This window comes from Chiloscyllium plagiosum, chromosome 22, assembly GCF_004010195.1.
Source record: "Chiloscyllium plagiosum isolate BGI_BamShark_2017 chromosome 22, ASM401019v2, whole genome shotgun sequence".
NCBI lineage: Eukaryota > Metazoa > Chordata > Chondrichthyes > Orectolobiformes > Hemiscylliidae > Chiloscyllium > Chiloscyllium plagiosum.
The window spans coordinates 25,226,909-25,244,928 of record NC_057731.1 but is presented as its reverse complement, the minus strand read 5'-3'; the positions used below and the strand labels follow the sequence as shown (position 1 = coordinate 25,244,928).

Here is an 18,020-nt window from a genome sequence, read left to right as displayed (position 1 = left end):
CTATTTTGAAATTGCAAATGTCTTTCAGTATTCAATGAGGAGGAAGAATTATAATAACTTAAAACTGTTTCCTGATATCAATTTAGTAAATAAGCTGTGCAATTTAATAATTAGAATTTTAAAAATGGATTAACTGCAACATTTTACAAAACCTTGCTCTAAATGAACACACTTAGCCTATTTATATGCCAGTAATATAGTCACTAATAACTTCCCTGAAGTTCAGCCAAATATCCATATTGTATCTGAATTCAGCTCTCAACAGGTTAATTCAGCCCATTCCCAGCTGCAGATGCTTTATAGGGATGTGTGATCCCTCAATTCAATTTCTGAGAGCTACAGCTGAGGAGCTCATCCACACTTCAGTACCACTTTGGGGTGTTTGTAATGCTAAGCAGTTTAAATGTTGCCTCAGTGCTTAGCTCGGACCCTGAGACAACTTTAAAGGCCTACCATCATAGTTGCATCGACCACTGAAACCAGTCACACAGTGGGGGTCTTAAAAGGACAATTAAAAATTATTTTTTAAGTACTGTATCCTAACATGGCAAATGTTGCTGTAGAATTTTTCTGCTATGATTTAAAAACATGCAGTAACTTATTGTATTCTTCTTGCAGGAAAAGTGTTCACAGTATTGGCCATCAGAGGGCACTGTAACATATGGAGCGTATACAATAGAACTGAAGAATGACCATATTTCTGACGCTTTCAGTATCAGAGACCTTACTGTCACAAACGCCACAGTATGTGTTGCTTCAGATTTATATTAAAATAATGGATTATTATTGTTTTATTTTAAATCTAGTGACACGTCTTTGCCTATTTTTAGGTTGCATGGTGGAGACTGAAGCTTTAAGTTTAATCAAATTTGTTTTCCCCTCCCAAATTCAAAAAACTCTGTCCCAGAGTTGCTTGTTACTGGGTGATGTTTGCCCACAAGGGAGTAGGCTGTTTATTTTTTTCAGGGCATTTATTGTTTTCTTCTTCCACATCCAGGAGACACAAGACTTGACCCCATCATCCTTTCAAATTACCATTCTTATCTCAATATTTCCTCTCAACCTTCCTCAAATATGTTATCACTTTCTGAATCTATTCCTACTTCCTCGAGAGCTCCATGTTTGAATCCCTCAAATTAGATTTCCCCCATCACAGTACCAATATAGTTGTTGCGATGACAAATTTATATCCTGCAAAAAATGTAAACCTTTCCTTCTCATTCTTTTATGGTCTTTCTGCAGCCTTTGATACAATTGACCACTCAGTTTCTTACTATAACCAGAGTATCATATGTATTTGCTTCTCTTCCTGCTCTGACATTGTTACCACGGGTGATTAACCCTCAGGATCTATTTTTGGGTCATGCCAATTTCTCATCTATGCATTACCCCTTGGCAACATAATGCAACAGCACAGAGTTGTTTTCACACATGTTAAAAACACTCAGCTCTACCCAAACATCCCTTCCTCAAATTACCATTGACAAATTATCAGACTACTTATCTGACTTCTGGTACTAGATAAGCAGAAATTTCCTTCAATTAAATATTAAAAAACTGAAGTTGTTGTTTTTAGTCCCTGCTCCAAACTCTGTTTCCCTGGTTACTTGCTGTTTTTCTCACCATGGCAACAGTCTGAATGAAGCTTTTTCCCTCACAGTTGACGCCACGTTTCAACCTCCTATTTGTGCTGTTACTACAACTATCCATTTCTTTCACATCACTTGTTTCTACCCCTCTCTCAGCTTACCTGCTGCTGAAAACCTCATTCACGCCTTCGTTACCTCAAACCTGACCATTCCAACTTACTCACGGATAGCCTTCATCAGTCAACTGTCTGGAAAAGTAAAACTCTGCTGTATGTTGTTGTGTACGGAAATGGTTTTGCAAGGGTTAGTGATAAAGTATTGAATTCTAATCTGATGTCACACAGGCTTTGGTGGAGAAAAGACAGAACATTATCATGAAATTCAAAGCTATACCCACAGGTCTCACAATTCACTGAATCTTGTGTTTTTTTAAGCTAAATGCCAGTTGTGTCAAATTTTCTGGAGCATTTTTGGCGTGAGGCCTAGTGTGACTTCTCCTTCTGTCTTACCAAACTTGTCTCATTAACTACCTACCCTACTTGTATGGCGTTCCTCTCGTCCATCTCCATCTAACCATATGCTGTTCCCGGAACAACCCACAAATCAGCGGATATCAGCCAGAAAACTAGTATCCCTTGCACCTTCACCATCTTTAAAAGGCTACTGCGCACCCAAGTAAGTGTTGGCAATCCAGTGTTGTCTCTCACTCACAACGTTATGACACCATCCACAAAGCCATACTGCTCGCCAGCATGGCTGCCACTCCCTCGCACATCCAACTCTGTTCTCTCACCTCTAGTCTCTGTTTAACCATCACACTACAGACTTTACCCTTCCATAATGATATGTCATTTGAACATCCTTCTAAGCCATCACTACTCTATCCCAGGTGCCCACTGGCCATCCACATCGCGTCACTATTCTTGATGAAGAGCTTATGCTCGAAACATCCACTCTCCTGCTCCTCAGATGCTGCCTGACCAGCTGTGCTTTTCCAGCACCACGCTTTTTGACATTGTGTTGCTGTCATAGAGATGTACAGCATAGAAACAGCCCCTTCAGTCCAACTTGTCCATACCGACCAGATATCCTAACCCAAAATAGTCCCACCTGCCAGCAACTGGCCCAAAAGCCTCCAAACCCTTCCTTTTCATATACCCATCCAGATACCTTTTAAATGTTGTAATTGTACCAGCCTCCACCATTTCCTCTGACTCAATCCATACACGTACCACCCTCTGCATGAAAGAGTTGCCCCTTAAGTCTCTTTTATATCTTTCCCCTCTCACCCTAAACCTATGCCCTCTAGTTCTGGACTCCCCACCCCAGGGAAAAGACTTCATCTATTTATCCTATCCATGCCCCTCATGATTTTATAAACCTCTACAGGTCACCCCCTCAGTCTCCGGCGCTGCAGGGAAAACAGCCCTAATCTATTCAACTTCTCCTTATAGCTCAAATCCTCCAACCCTGGCAACATCCTTGTAAATCGTTTCTGAACCTTTTCAAGTTTCACAACATCCTTCCGATAAGAAGGATGAGTAGGGAAATGTCTCACGTAAGTGAGCAGCTGGCCAATTCTCAAAAAAGAGCTTTTATTTACAGCCAGCAAAAGTAAACAAAGTGAAAGGATCAGAGGCTGTAGCTCGCTCCCACAATGCATACCAATGTCTAAAACACTGAGTGAACTCCCTGCTGATCTTTTAATTGTTTTACAGAATTTTTAAGCATCTGTCCAAACCATCCAAACATGTGAATGAGGCACCTCTGATGACACAGTACTCTGAGCACTGTTTGGTGGTGTCAGCCGAGATTATGTGAGATGACTAGAGCGATTGAAATCCTGCTCCTCAATATTAGTAATAAAGGAGTTAAGGATTAATGTGGGAGAAAAATGGTATTATGTTTAGCAAAGCACTAACATAATGGACGAGGAATTTTATGCACATTACTGTTCATTATTTCATTACTCATCACATTGTGATGATTTGAATGACCAAGAAAAAATTTTGATTTTGGAGGTTTTTTTGGGGGGAATTCATCATTGTTCCTTCAGCAATCCCAACAGCAAATGGTCAATTTTACATAATGTCAGTGAAAGTCTAAGAAGCCAAAGAAAAAGTAGACTGCAAGTTGATTCAAATAAACTTGAAACAATTAGTGTAACTAAATTTCATAAATAAAACTTGAGAGATTGAAACAAATACTGTATCATTATAGGGCCAGCTTTCATGAAGAACGATAAAGCTTTTTTATATATGTTAAAAATTTAGAAATTGTGGTGTTGCATCAGCGACTGCTGTTAACCTTTTCATGTGCTTGTTGTACTTTACCATGAAGAGTCTCAAAAAATGTACAGTTTGGATATGATATTCCATTTCACATCAGTTATAGACTTGTTAGAAATTGCAGTAATAGACCATTCGGCCCAAACTGCCTATGCTGGACTTGGTGTTTCACAAAAAGCATCATAAGAAATAAGAGCAGGATTAGGACTTTTTAAGTTCCTTGAGCCTACTTCACCATTCACTAGGATCATGATTTATCTGATTGTGCCCTTAACTCTGTTTTCCTGGCCCTTTGACTCCTCACACCCTTGTGTCACCTTATCAACTCCTGTCTCCCTCATGTACTCAGCAAGTTTCCCTTCAATAATTTCAAGTAGTGATTGTGATACTTACATTCCATAAGCCACAAAACAAAGGATGTTGGGAGATATATTAAAATATGAACAGCCAAACAGCAAATATTTGACCACAACATTAACATGCAGCACAGTAGTGTCTGTAGCTGAGAGTATTTTGTATTTCTAGGTTTTGTTAAGATGTTTTGCTGATCTAATGGAGAACCAATACCCATTTAACTGAAAACAAAACTATAACATTGCAATTAAAATGCAGGAAAACAAGGGCAGGATAGTTCGACAGTTCCACTTTCATGGCTGGCCTGAGATTGGCATTCCAGTGGAAGGGAAAGGAATGATAGACCTGATTGCAGCCGTCCAGAGACAGCAACAACAGTCCGGCAATCATCCAATCATAGTGCACTGCAGGTATTTCATTTTACAATATACAAGTAGTTATAAAATTGACAGCATCCTTTCTGATGTATAGTCTTGACTCAGAAATGCTAATTTGATTGGTTGGCGCTGTCGGTAGGAAGCATTGCACGCCATCTGTACCCATCAGGAAGTCAGACAAGTTTCCAGTTATTAATGAACAACCACTTGTGAGCAACGTGGCTGTTATTTTCTGCTGTGTGTAACTGTAGCGTAAGGCTCCCTGTCCAGCAGTACCAGCACCCAGTCCAGACCGTGAATGCTTTCTGCAATATATTGGAAAGGAAAGATTTGTATTAATCTCCCACCTTTAACATTAATTTCAAGAGGACTAGAATACAAAAGCGGAAATGTACTGCTGAGGCTGTATAAGAACCTGGTCAGACCTCATCTGGAATATTGTAAGGAAGGATGTGCTGGCCTCGGAGGGGATCTGGGGAGACTTATAGGAATGATACCAAGCATGAAGGGCTTGTTATCTGAGGAGCAGTGGAAGATTCTGGGTCTGTACTCAGTGGTCTTTAGAAGGATGAGGAGGGATCTGATTGAAACTCTCAGAATACTGAGAGGACTGGATAGGGTAGATGTGGAGAAGATGTTTCGCACTAAGCAGAAGGGCACAGCCTCAGAGTCTAGGGGTGACCCTTTAGAATGCAGATGAGGAGGACATTCTTCACCAGAGGGTAGTTGATCTGTGGAAGTTATTGCCACAGAGGACTGTGGAGGCTTAGTCATGAGTGTATTTGAGACCGAGATAGGTTCTTGATTAGTAAGGGGACCAAGGGTTACATGGAGAAGGCAGGAGAATGGGGTTGAGAAACATATCAGCCATGATTGAATGGCAGAGCAGGCTCTAAGGGCTGAATGGCTTATTTCTGCTCCCAGTTTTATGGAATGGGGAAGGCGTAATGCGATCTGAGTGTCTTTGTGCACTAGTCACCAAAAGTAAGCATGTAGGTGCAATGGGTGATAAAGAAGGCAAATGGTATGTTGGCCTTCATAGCAAGAGGATTCGAGTAGGGATGTCTTGCTATAATTGTACAGGGACTTGGTGAGACCGTGCCTGGAGTATTGTGTGCAATTTTGTTCTCTGTATCTGAGTGAAAGATGTTCTGAATATGGAGGGAGTGCAATAAAGGTTTACCAGGCCGATTCCTAGGATGGCAGGATTGAAATATTAAGAGAGACTGGTTCCATTAGGACTTTATTCATATTTGGAAGAATGAGGGTAATCTCGTAGGAATCTATAAAATTCTAAAGAAACTAAATAGAGTAAACACAAAAAGATATTCCCAATGACTGGCGAGTTTGGAACCAATAAGGATGTGAGGTAGGCCATATGGGACTGAAATGAGGAAATATTTCTTCAACAGAGAGTGGTGAGCCTGTGAAATTCTCTGCCATGGAAAGCAGTTGAGGCGACAACACTAAATGCTTTCAGGAAAGCGTTATAGGGTTAAAGGGATCAAAAGGTATGCTGAGTTGGATGATCAGCCATGATTGCACTGAATGACTGAGCTGGTTTGAAGGACTGGATGACCTACTCTTCGTATTTTCTATGTTTTTGCCCATCCAAAAGGTAACCTCTCTGGCAGAGTAACACTCCCTCCCCATTTTACTGGAGTGTTATGATCCCAAATAATGCAACTGCTGACATTCCAGAATGAAATCTGCATCATATTCTGCTCCTTTTTTATTTAAAGTGGTGACCTTTCACTGAAACGTAAATACACAAGGCCGCAGATTCAGTTTTAACAATAAAACAGAAGTTAACTACAGAAGAGAAATAAAGAAAAATAAAACAAAGGAAGCTGTGTTTCCAAATATGTCAAAGTATTTTTTCATTCATTCATGGGACATGGGAGTTGCTGGCTGGTCAGCATTTACTGTCTGTCCCTCATTGCCCTTGAGAGAGTTTTGAAAGGTTTCAAAGCACATGGTAAGATGAGGACCATGAACTCTCCAACACCATCACTTTAACCTACTCAAAATTCAAGGGTGTATTTCTTTCCCTATCAAATCCAGATGTTTGACTTAACTGCTTCTTTCCAGTTCTAGCCCCTAGAGGACCAAGACCTTTTCCCTTGATCCATCAACACCTGAGAGTTCAGACTTTATCAATTGTTTAACTATCTGCAGAGTTCTAACCAAGAACTTGTGGTCTGGAAGTTTTCGCAATGCACCAATCTTGCTCTGAGGTAACCCGTACCCTTAACTGCTCTGAACGAACTTGGTTTTTTGGAGAATCTATTCGTACTTCTGACTTCATTCAGGTCCCTTCAAACTGAATGAAACATTTTCTCATCTCTAAGCTTAAAACAAAAGTAATGCTATCGATGCTATCTCACTCATGTGGTAAAACCACACAATGTAAACAAACTTCCATGAACTCTCCAAGAGGCCTCAAGTCTTCAGCTGCCAAACACCTACTGATGGTTAGTATATTGATTTCAAAAAGACTGAGCAAGTTAATTATTAAAACTCTTCACAAAAAGAAAGACCAACATCCATGTGCCATTAGTTTGAAATTTAAACTCTTTTCAAAAATTTATTTTTTCAAAGAAATCACACACCTTTCATCACGTGTCAGTTTTGATTTTTTTGTTCAAGCCCTGGAATGGGAGTTGAACCCACAACATTCTCACTGCAAGGTTAATCATAGGATCCCTACAGTGTGGATGCAGGCCATACAGCCCTTCAAAGCCACACCAACCCTCCGAAGAGCTTCACACCCAGACTCACCTTCCTACTCCATCCCTGTAACCATGCATTTCAGATGGCTAGTCCACCTAGCCTGTGCATCCCTGGACAATATTGCTAATTTAGTATGGCTAATCCACCTAGCCTGTGCATCTTTGGACTATGAGAGGGAACTGGAGCACCCAGTGGAAACCCACACAGATACATGGAGAATGTGCAAACTTCACACAAACAGTCGCCCAAGGCTGGAATTGAACCTGGGTCCCTGGTGCTGTGAGGCAGCAGTGCTAAACACTGAGCCACCGTGGTACCCCAGTGATGCTGAGAGTGATATCATCTGAATCACACCTGACATTGGTACTGAGATCTTGTAGATCAGGAGAGTCTCATTTTCAATTGGTGGTCTATTGACTGGACATGGTTGAAGTGAATATGCTTGCCTCAACAAAATAACACTTCAGTTTCCTCTCCTCACTTGAATGCAAGTTGAAGGGCAAAGTGAAGAGCACACATTTGCGATAACATAAAGATGGGATTATGCTGAGCAGTGATGCCTTTCTGATGATTATATAACTTATTGGTACTCATTGCTCAGGCTTAGAGTTGAGAATGACAAAGAGGACCTCATGCTGGAGACCTGGTCATGCCTGAATATCATTCTCCTGTATAAATCCTGAGAAGGGGCTATAAAATCAAAGCCACTAGCTCTGTCATTAATTGTAGTAGGTTTTTGGTTCTTTTGATTTCAAAGTTCACCTCTCCCTGACTACGCACAGCAACATTGAATACCAAGGATAGACAGCATAAACTGGGTGATATATTTCTATTGTTTATGTTATCCCTATGGTAGCAAGGCTGACTTGTATCTAGGATCCAGAATATTAAGTCTGTGTAAAAATGAAGCACTTTATCATCTTCCAGATATGACATTAAGTTCAGCAAATTGAAAGTTTAACCATTTTCTGTGAGTGACGGCTTATGATTTTGTTATTGCCATTTCTTCTCAACCCATCTTTTGTTTCTTTGCTTAGCCCACTACTATCACTTTTTATCTTCCACCATCATCCTTTTTGTTGTTTAATATCTGCTGTCTTGTACCTTATCACAGACCTACCCATTTGTTCTTCACTTGCCCATCTTTCTCTGCCTGCACACTTGCTTAAAAGCTGCTTCACTAGCTTTCAGGATTGTCCATGAAATGTTATCAATGTATCCTCCTCCCCAGCCCCCTCAGACACTGCTTCTCAAAGGTTGATGACAATGAGCATGCTCATAACAAGGGGCATGTGCAAACCCGTATAGTGACAGTGTCCATTGGAAAGTACAGTCCATTAATGCTGTTTCCCTCACTCCAGTTGCTGCATGACTGACTATACTCAATGCCAGCATTTTGCTGCAAAATGAGCTAATTATACAAGAAATCTTGGCTTGCTTATACTGCCTCCAAACCCATAAGGTGTAGGGTAAAAATTGTAAGATTAAGTGGGGTCGTCCTCCGTGCTGTCTGCTGTTCACATCAGACACTCTCAGCAGAGCAATTGCAGTCAGGAATCTAAAAACGTTTGAGTAAATTAGTTAGCCACTTTTGCTTGAATTAACCACCTTTAAATCAATTTGGGAAGTGTTGATGAGCCCATTGGCTCGACCACTGATCAGTATGAAATCTGCCCCAAGGGTAAGTTTACTTGGGATGAAAAGTGATTGAAAGGGCAGAAGTTGCATGATTCACATTGAAATATATGGGATGGATTTCAGAAAATCAGGTCTTATTTGACCTCAGTTGACAGCACAAAGTACAAGAGTAAGCTGTAGTTAACTTATTGTGGCATTGTTCCCTTAGGATTAATTTACTAAATGCTAGGATTGAGAATCAATTAGTACAAGACAAATGTAGACACTAACATTGTTTAAAGCATTTGTTAATGCACTAAATCCACAATTTCCATTGGGTCAGCAGCAAAAAAGAGCAATGTTAAGAGCCATTACTTATTAATTCTAGAAAATCAAGTGGCATTCAAAGTTTTACTATGTCAAGTGGGAATATTTTCTCTCATGTTTGCTTTTAAAGGATTTAGCTTTCTCTAAATCACTGGTGAAGTTTGGCTATAATCACAATAGTGTTTTAGTTTTTAATGTACTCTTTATTTTTCCATTCATGCATCATTTTTCCCAAGTGTCATTCTTTGCTTAAAATGACTGTCAATATTTTGTTTTTGCAGCATTCAGTTTATATTCCATAGCATCAAATCCAGTGGCATACATCACAAAGATATAAAGTACAGCTCTGTAGATGTCAAAAACTAACTCATAATTTGCAGTTTTTTTTACAAAAGTCAAGAGAAGAGAGGCCATGGACAGTGACTCCTGACTCCACACAGGAAAGATTTCAGTTTTGTTAAATTCTTCATATGGCTGGACAAGTCAGTTACATTTGTACTCAAGATTAATAATCCATAAAACATCCTCAGCTGGGGTAATGTGAATAGTTATGATACCATTATGTTTGTGTGGCAACTCCTGAGCCAGTTTGAAGGGCACTACTGTTCTGTTGGGTCGGCCAGGATGAGTGACGCAGTCCAGTGTGAGAGCTCTGCTCCCCCACATGACCCCCCACCACCACCATCACTTCTTCATCTTCCTTGTTAGATTCATTTTCATAGTCAAAAAGAATGGCATTGGAAAAGCCCAACAGGTCAGGCAGCATCTGAGGAGCAGGAGAGTCAACATTTCAGGTATAAGCCCTTCATCAAGAATGTGGGAGGAGGAAGGGGGCTGAGAGATGAATAGGAGAATGGGGTGGGGGAAAGTAGATGCAGTTGGGGGCTAATGGTGATAGTTCAGAGGGGAGGGTGGAGCAGATAGATAGAAAGGAAGATGGATAGGTAAGACAGTTCAACAGGGCAGTGCTGAGTTGGAGGGTTGGATTTAGGATGAGTTGGGGGAGAAGAGATGAGGAAACTGGTGAAGTTAATGTTGACACTGTGTGGTTGGAGGGTCCCAAGTTGGAAGATGAGGCATTCTTCCTCCAGTCATCAGGTAGCTTGGATTTGGTGGTGGAGGAGGCCCAGGACTTGGTGGAGTGGGGGGGTTGGGGTATTGAAGTGATTCACCACAGTGCGGTAGGATTGTTTGGTGCGTATGCGACGATGAGGCAGGCATAGCTGGGGCCCATGCGGCTGCCCATGGATACCCATTTGGTCTGAAGGAAGTGGGAGGATTCGAAGGAGAAGTTGTTGAGGGTGAGGACCAGTTCCACCAATTGAATGAATGTGTCAGTGAAGGGGTCCTGGTTAGGTTGGCAGGAGAAGAAGAATCAAAGGGGGCCTTTGCCCTAGCGAACGGATGTGTGCAGACTGGATTTCCATGGTGAAGATGAGGCATTAGGGGCCGGAGAAACGAAAGTCATGGATAAGATGGAGGGCATGGGTAGTGTCCCGAATGTATGTGGGGAGATCCTGGTCCAAGGGGGACAGGACGGTGTCAAGATGTGAGAGATAAGTTCGATGGGGCAGGACCAAATAGAGGCAATGGGTCAACTGGGGCTGTCAGGTTTGTGAATTCTTGGTAGGAGATAGAACCGGGTGGAGCAGGGCTCTGGACTTGAGGTTGGAGGCTGTGGATGGGAGATCTCCTGAGGTGTTGAGGTTGTGGATGATCTGGGCGATGATGGTTTGGTAATGGGAGGTGAGGTCATGGTCGATGGGGCAGTAGGAGGAGGTGTCTGTGTGGTAGCGCCAAACTACCACTGCCCCCCACTTGTCTGCTGGTTTAATGGTGAGGTTGGGGTTGCAATGGAGGGCTACGCTTTGGGAGAGTGAGTTGTTGGAGTGGGTGAGGGGGTGGACAGATTGATGCAGTCAATGTCATGGCGGCAATTGGAGGTCAAGGGCAGGTAATGGACCAGGACGGAGTATCCAAGTGGATGGAGTATTTTGGAGGTGGGAGAATGGGTCCTCTGAGAATGGGTGGGCATCCCAATGGAAAATGTAAGTGTGGAGGTGGCAGACAAAAGGTTCAATGTTGCAACGCATGTGGAATTCATTGACCTGGGAGCGTAGTGGGATGAAGGTTAGACCTTTACTGAGGACTGATCATTCATCCTCAGTGAGGGGGAGATCGGGGGAGAAGGTAAAAACTTGGCAGGGCTGGGATTTATTTTTGTCTTGACTTTGGTCCCAGGGTTCTAGAGGTGTTGCTGGTAGGCCAATGTACAGACAAGAGTGATGTCAATGTATTTTGGCATTGGGTTGTTTACGAGCTGTCAGTCATAGAACTGGATGTGAAACTGTTTTCTGTAATGGTAGTCCTGTCAGATTTGGTCCAAGTCCCCATTTTCTGAGGTAGGTTTAAAGAGAACATAGATCTTCGGTGTCCTCTCAACGTTATGAAGTTTGTCAGCCTGTGTCAGTTTGTTAGCATAGGTCAAGAGCTGTAACCTTCTGGAAGGGAAGTCAGTGATATTTATGTTGAAGAGAGTTGAAATGAGGGCTGATCCTTGTTGGTTATGCATGGGCAGCAGATTTGATCTCCAAGCCCCATACAGAACTGAAAGTTGCTGATTATGAAGTTGATTAATTGTAGGGTTTGCACACAACTGACGGATTTGAAAGGTTTCAGCAGCATTGTGTGCCACACTGTATGTCATCTGTGCCAGATATGTCAACAAAGGTGGGTCCTATCTTCAGGCCTTTTTGGAAACTGACCTCAATATGTGAAGTCTGTGTCATGACCTGCTCGGAACAACAGCCTACTGGGGTAGAGAGGCACTGCAGTTTCCAACATGGGAATCGGGCTGTTCAGCAGGTGACACTCCAGGACAATCTGTTATTGAGAGCAGGACAATAGGTCAGTTGCTTGATGTGGAGCCTGTGCAATGGGTGTTGGTAAACAGCTTTGCCAATTCCTTTCACGTGATCAGATGTTCTTTAGGAATCTTAAGCTCCCATTGACTCATGCCATTTGCCTTGACTTGGATGCAGTCAGAGTATGGTCTATTTCCTCTTGTGCATAAAGGCCTGAGAGGTCTGTGAGCTCTGAGATAGTATTTAAAGACTTTACTGTTTGTAGATCCCTGCTGCTATTTTTGTATTTATTAGGAGCTGAGAAGTGACAGCTTCAGTGTTGATTCTGGGATGCTGATATTGCTGTTATTCCAGGCACAGTAGGAGTCTCCATGCCATCTTTCTCCACAGTTTTCCCATTAACTTTGGAAGCATCCTTCATCAAGGGAATCAAGGGCACTCTTGCCACATCAGGGTCTTCATTTTCCCTGTATTCTTCCAGGAGTCCTTCACTCTCCATGGTCTAGCACGGAATGAAAGTTTTTCGAAAGCCTCAAGGCAAAACTTTGGTGGCTGCCAATTTGAGAAGTGGAGCAAATCAATTGAGAACTATTCTGATAAGAGGTCATTTACCTGAAAAATAAACCCATGCTTCTCTCCATAATGCTGCCAGACATACTAAATATTTCCAGCGCTGCTTGCCTTTATATCATAAGAAAATGGTTGCCTCTCTCCTGCTTTTAATTTACATTTGACTTCTTTATCCACCAACTGTTCTCCATCTATGGGGGAAAGCTATAGTATTTCCACAGTTAAAATCCTTTTTTGGGATCTAATTTGTATAGTTTTTGAGTCTCCCACTGGATAGGGTCATATCAAGATCATCATTTATTTTGATCATAGTGGTTCAGTGGTTAGCACTGCTGCCTCACCAGGGACCCAAGTTCGATTCCAACCTAGGCTGACTGTCTGTGTGGAGTTTGCGCATTCTCCCTGTATCTGTGTGGGTTTCCTCCAGGTATTCCGGTTTCTTCCCACAATCCAAAGATGTGCAGCTTAGGTGAATTGGCCGTGTTCAGTTGCCCTTAGTGTTCAGCGATATGTAGGTTAGGTGCAATAGTCAAGGTAAATGTAGATTAATAAGTCTGCAAGGATTACTCTTCAGAGGGTTGGTGTGGACTTGTTGGGCCTAATGGCCTGTTTCCACACTAGAGATTCTATGATTCTAGAAATGTTCAAATTAAAAAGGGACTAACAACTTGCTGGGAAATATGATCAATTCAAGGTGCCACGGTCAACGTAGAATCCAGTCAAGGTAGTTTATTATTTAAGTAACACTTGAATCTGTATATATTGCAGTGCTGGTGCTGGCAGGACAGGAACATTTATTGCATTGAGTAATATTCTGGAGCGAGTGAAAGCTGAAGGTCTTCTAGATGTTTTCCAAACTGTCAAGAGCCTCCGAATGCAGCGGCCACACATGGTGCAAACACTGGTATGTGTGTTTTTGATTTTTTAAATATTTGAAGCAAAGCACATTGTTGATCTCTAAAAGATAAAGTCAAGTATCAACTATGTTTTAATTTTTTCTCAATTCTTTCTCTTTGCAGGAGCAGTACGATTTCTGTTACAAGGTGGTTCAAGATTTTCTAGACATACATTCCGATTATGCCAACTTCAAATAAGTGTTTGCCTTACCTTTTTTTTATCTTTTCAATTGTTAGCTGACAGGCCAGTAAAGCATCTTTTGTACATTAAATTATCAAGAATTTATTTTGTATTTTGCTATGCACTTGTTGTCTAGAAGAATATTCCTAATAAGTTGAAGGTCTTTTTATTGTCTTGTGACTGTGCTTTTGAGTATTTGGGTTACATTAATTGGGGAGTCATGCATCTGTTACAAGTCATTCAATATTTTTAACTGAATGACTAATTGGAGTACATTTACCATATCTCTCTCACTCGTAAAAGAAGGTTATTTAAAAAGAAATATTTTATATGTCATTATCAGTTGCATTTTATTTTGAATCTTGAATGTACAGAAGATTGAATCAAATCAACTGAAGAAAAATCTTTATTTGCTTTGTGAAAATGCCAACAATGTTTGACCCCCTCAAAAGTGTTACAAAATGTGAATTTATACTGTGCATTGGAGTTTGCATTGTTTTCAAAAGGTTGGGTGTAAACCATATATAATAGATATATTTTTATATGAAGAGTTTACAGTGTTAAATGTTAGTTGTGTATCGTGCATTTTGACATTGTTTTGGCTTAACTAAAATGTTTGTTCTTACATATGCTTAATGACAATACACTGTTGTCCAGAAGTTACTCTTTATTTTTTATCCATTTATTTTAAATTTCTTGTGCTCCTCCACACCCAGAAATAACCTGGGCCAGCATTGCATTAGGATCACACCACCTTCTCCCTGCAATAGTGACCTCTACATCCATTTGCTGTCAGCAAGGCCAGCCCAACATTAACTAGCCATAGCTGAAAATGTGTTGCTGGAAAAGCGCAGCAGGTCAGGCAGCATCCAGGGAACAGGAGAATCGACGTTTCGGGCATAAGCCCTTCTTCAGGAAATGGCCATAGTCTGGCAAATGTACAACAAGACACCTGTTTAGCTTCCTGATGTTAAATCCATCTGTGGCTGTTACTGATCATACTGCCACATATAGTAGGGGAAATACATAGCTCCATTTTTAACTGTGGAGTACAGCCCATGTTTATTCCCTGGGGCCGGACATTGGTGCAAAACATTACCTGCAGAGCTCACATTGTGTTCCTCAATGAAGAACACATAAGGAGCAGCCTCTGATGCTACCTGCAACAGAAGAATCGGTGTAATTCTGCATAGCTTATGCAAGTCAATCAAGTTACTACTATGTTTTAAATAAATATGAAATACTTAATACACACATATATATATATATATATATATATATATACACACACGTTTATTAACGTAATATTTCTGTAACATTGATACACTGGAAAAGGAGTAAGTGATGTTCATTTGATCCATTGATCCATATTTTCACCTGTGGAATGAGAATTCTTCCAGTTTAAAAAATATTGCAAGAAGGTGATGAATTTGTGAGCATCTGAAAGAGATAGTGAATCTGTTTCTCAGAAGCTTTACTGCCTGAACAATTTCAGAATGTAATTCAGTTTTGTTGAACAGACACAATCATTTTCAGTATTAAGGAGTCAAGAAATAATCTGATGTAGTTACAGTTGATGAGAAAAGCCAATTTAAAGAATGATATGTGCAGTTGCCAATTATTTAGTATCAAGTCAAGTTATAGCTGACATGGATAAGATTGATTTCCATTTGGGTCCTGTACAAAAATATTCAAAATCAAATGAAGACAAAATAGAAACAAAGTGAAAATAAAGCTGGAATTAAATTCTTCTTCATTTTGCACTGCTGCAAATGTGGAGAAAATGCTGACTTACAGAAATAAATACTGAACAAAACTGAGAGGCTGTTTTCACGATGCATATTGTCACCAAATTGTAGTTTCCTGTTTCCCCTGGCCATGAAATGTAATACACAGGAGTACAGTCCCAGGATAAGGGGCTAATAATTTATGACTGAGATAACGAGAAATTTCTTCTGAGTTGTGTATCTTTAGAATTCTCTACCCAAGAGGGTTGCAGATATTCCATCCATGAATATACTTAAAGCTAAGAGAGTCCAATCTTTGGTGTCTCATGAATCCAGGCATGTGGCAATCAGATGGAAAAGTGGAGTCGAAGTTGTGGTTTCATTAAATATAAGGACAAGCTTGAGTAACACTATTCTTACTTCTATCTTTTATGCTCTTCTGTAAACATTATTACAATGTCCCTTCTATTTTCCTAATTTTATCTTTTTTTCATCTTTGTGACTATGTGATATCATTAACCACGACTGACCTTATTAACAAATATAATTAATTTATGTGATTGAAGATGTCCATCCAGGTGTTATTTAACCTATAAAGTGTTGGCAACAAGAAGTCCTAATCTTTCAAGCCTGTAACTCACCAATGCTCATAACATCCTAGTGAATGCACAACTTCCCTTGTTTTTCTATCCATCCTGGGGTTTCCAAAGCTATTTATAGTATTTTGACAGCGGTGTGGTTACAAGTAGGAACTCAACTTTCGCTCTTCTCAGGAGGGGGGGTGTAATGGGGCAGTGAAAGTAAAGGGGCTCCAGTTTCCTCTACATTCATGCTGATTTCTGATTTTAACACCACTGGTTTTGATGGCAAATGCTGTTCCTCCTGGATATAGGAAGGAACCTGCTGCATAATTCCAAGCAGGAGACCAATGTTGTCAGGATACCCCATGGCTTTTCATGGCACACTGATCTACCCTAGCGCCAACATGCGGTTTGCCTTTCAACGAACTGTGATGATCCAATTTTCTAAAAACACCCCCACAATAACATGAGGCACTCGGCCAAACAACCCACTCCATCACAATGTACTTGTACCGGAGGAGCTCCCTGCCCTGCCATCAGTGTCATCCAGGCCTAGAGAATTTCACCTGCCTTATGCCAATCTCGCTACTGCTTTCCACTCTCCTCAGAGGAGACAACTGACACTAGGGAGTTAAAATACTCTCAATGTACCCAATATTTACAGTCGTCAATCTAGACTCTCAAAATCCTCCTGATGTATATTTCTTTACTCCTGTATTCTGTGCCTATAAATGTAAAACTAAGGATTACACTTGTCTTTTTTTTATGGCTTGACTTAACTGCCCCAATATCATTAATGACTTGTATATCTGCAACACGAGATCTTTCTACTTCTATACATCATTTAAAACCTTTACTGTTTGTGGTCTATTTCCTCCTCTTATCCTTCCTTGTAAAACATATTACTGTGCGTTGTTTCTGTATTGAATTCCATCTGCCACCTACCTGTCAGTTCTGCTAACACTTGTTCCCTAGTTACCTCCACAAGGTTCATCATAATTTGCTATACATATTATACAAATTTCAATATTGCTCCTTCAATTTGCCAATATTATTTGTGTATTCTAAAGACTCCATTATGAAGTCCTGCACAACATTACTTAGCACAGATCAAAGGCTAAGAATCCTGCAGCAAGTAATGCATTTCCTGACTCCACAAAGCCTGTCCACTGTCTACAAGACACAAGTCAAGAATGTGATGGAATACTCCCCACCTGCCTGGAAACCTGCAGCTCCATCAACACGCGAGAAACTCAACAGCAACCAGGATAAAACAGCCCACTTGATACCACATTCATAAACTTCTATCAGCCGTGTGTACTATCTTCAAGATGCACTGCATTCACCAACACTCCTTAGCACATTCCAAAATCATGACCACTTCCATCTAAAAAGACAAGGGCAGCAGATAAATTGGAACACCACACCTGCAAGTTCCCTCCAAGCCACTCACCATCCTGATTTGGAAATATGTCACCATTCCTTCAGTATCATTAGGTCAAAATCTAGAAATTCCCTCTCTAACAGTATTGTGCATCTACCTACAGTGCATGGAATTCTGTGTTTCGAGAAGGCAGCTCACCATCATCACCAACTAGGGATAGGTAATAAATGCTGACCCAGCCAGTGACATCCATGTCCAATGATTGAATTTAAAGACAAATATTCTGTCAAAAATTTGCCATGAAGCTGGTGTATATAATTTATCAAATACTTTTCAAAATTCAAGTGAGCTGTATTTATTTGAAACAGTGCGGAAAGTTGATTAAGCATGACTTGCCTTTTTAAAATCTATGCTACAATCTATAGTTTGGTGTCCCAGTAGTTAATATTTAAATTATCGAAGATGAATAAAAGTTAAACAAATCTTTCACTATATTAGATTTTTAAATTTGTTTGTGGATACTAGAATAATC

At 40.6% G+C, this 18,020-nt stretch overlaps 1 protein-coding gene across 1 annotated transcript in view; it reads left to right on the top strand.

Annotated features, from left to right (window-relative positions):
* The window catches only part of ptprea (protein tyrosine phosphatase receptor type Ea), a 48,467-nt gene extending 31,171 nt beyond the window's left edge, over positions 1 to 17,296 (top strand). Inside the window, exons 14-17 of the mRNA XM_043712606.1 lie at positions 619 to 744; positions 4,490 to 4,641; positions 13,488 to 13,623; positions 13,739 to 17,296. Coding sequence (XP_043568541.1) covers positions 619 to 744; positions 4,490 to 4,641; positions 13,488 to 13,623; positions 13,739 to 13,813 — 489 coding nt within the window. The 3' untranslated portion in view covers positions 13,814 to 17,296. The remainder of the gene's footprint in view (positions 1 to 618; positions 745 to 4,489; positions 4,642 to 13,487; positions 13,624 to 13,738) is intronic.
* The last annotated feature ends 724 nt before the right edge of the window (positions 17,297 to 18,020 follow it).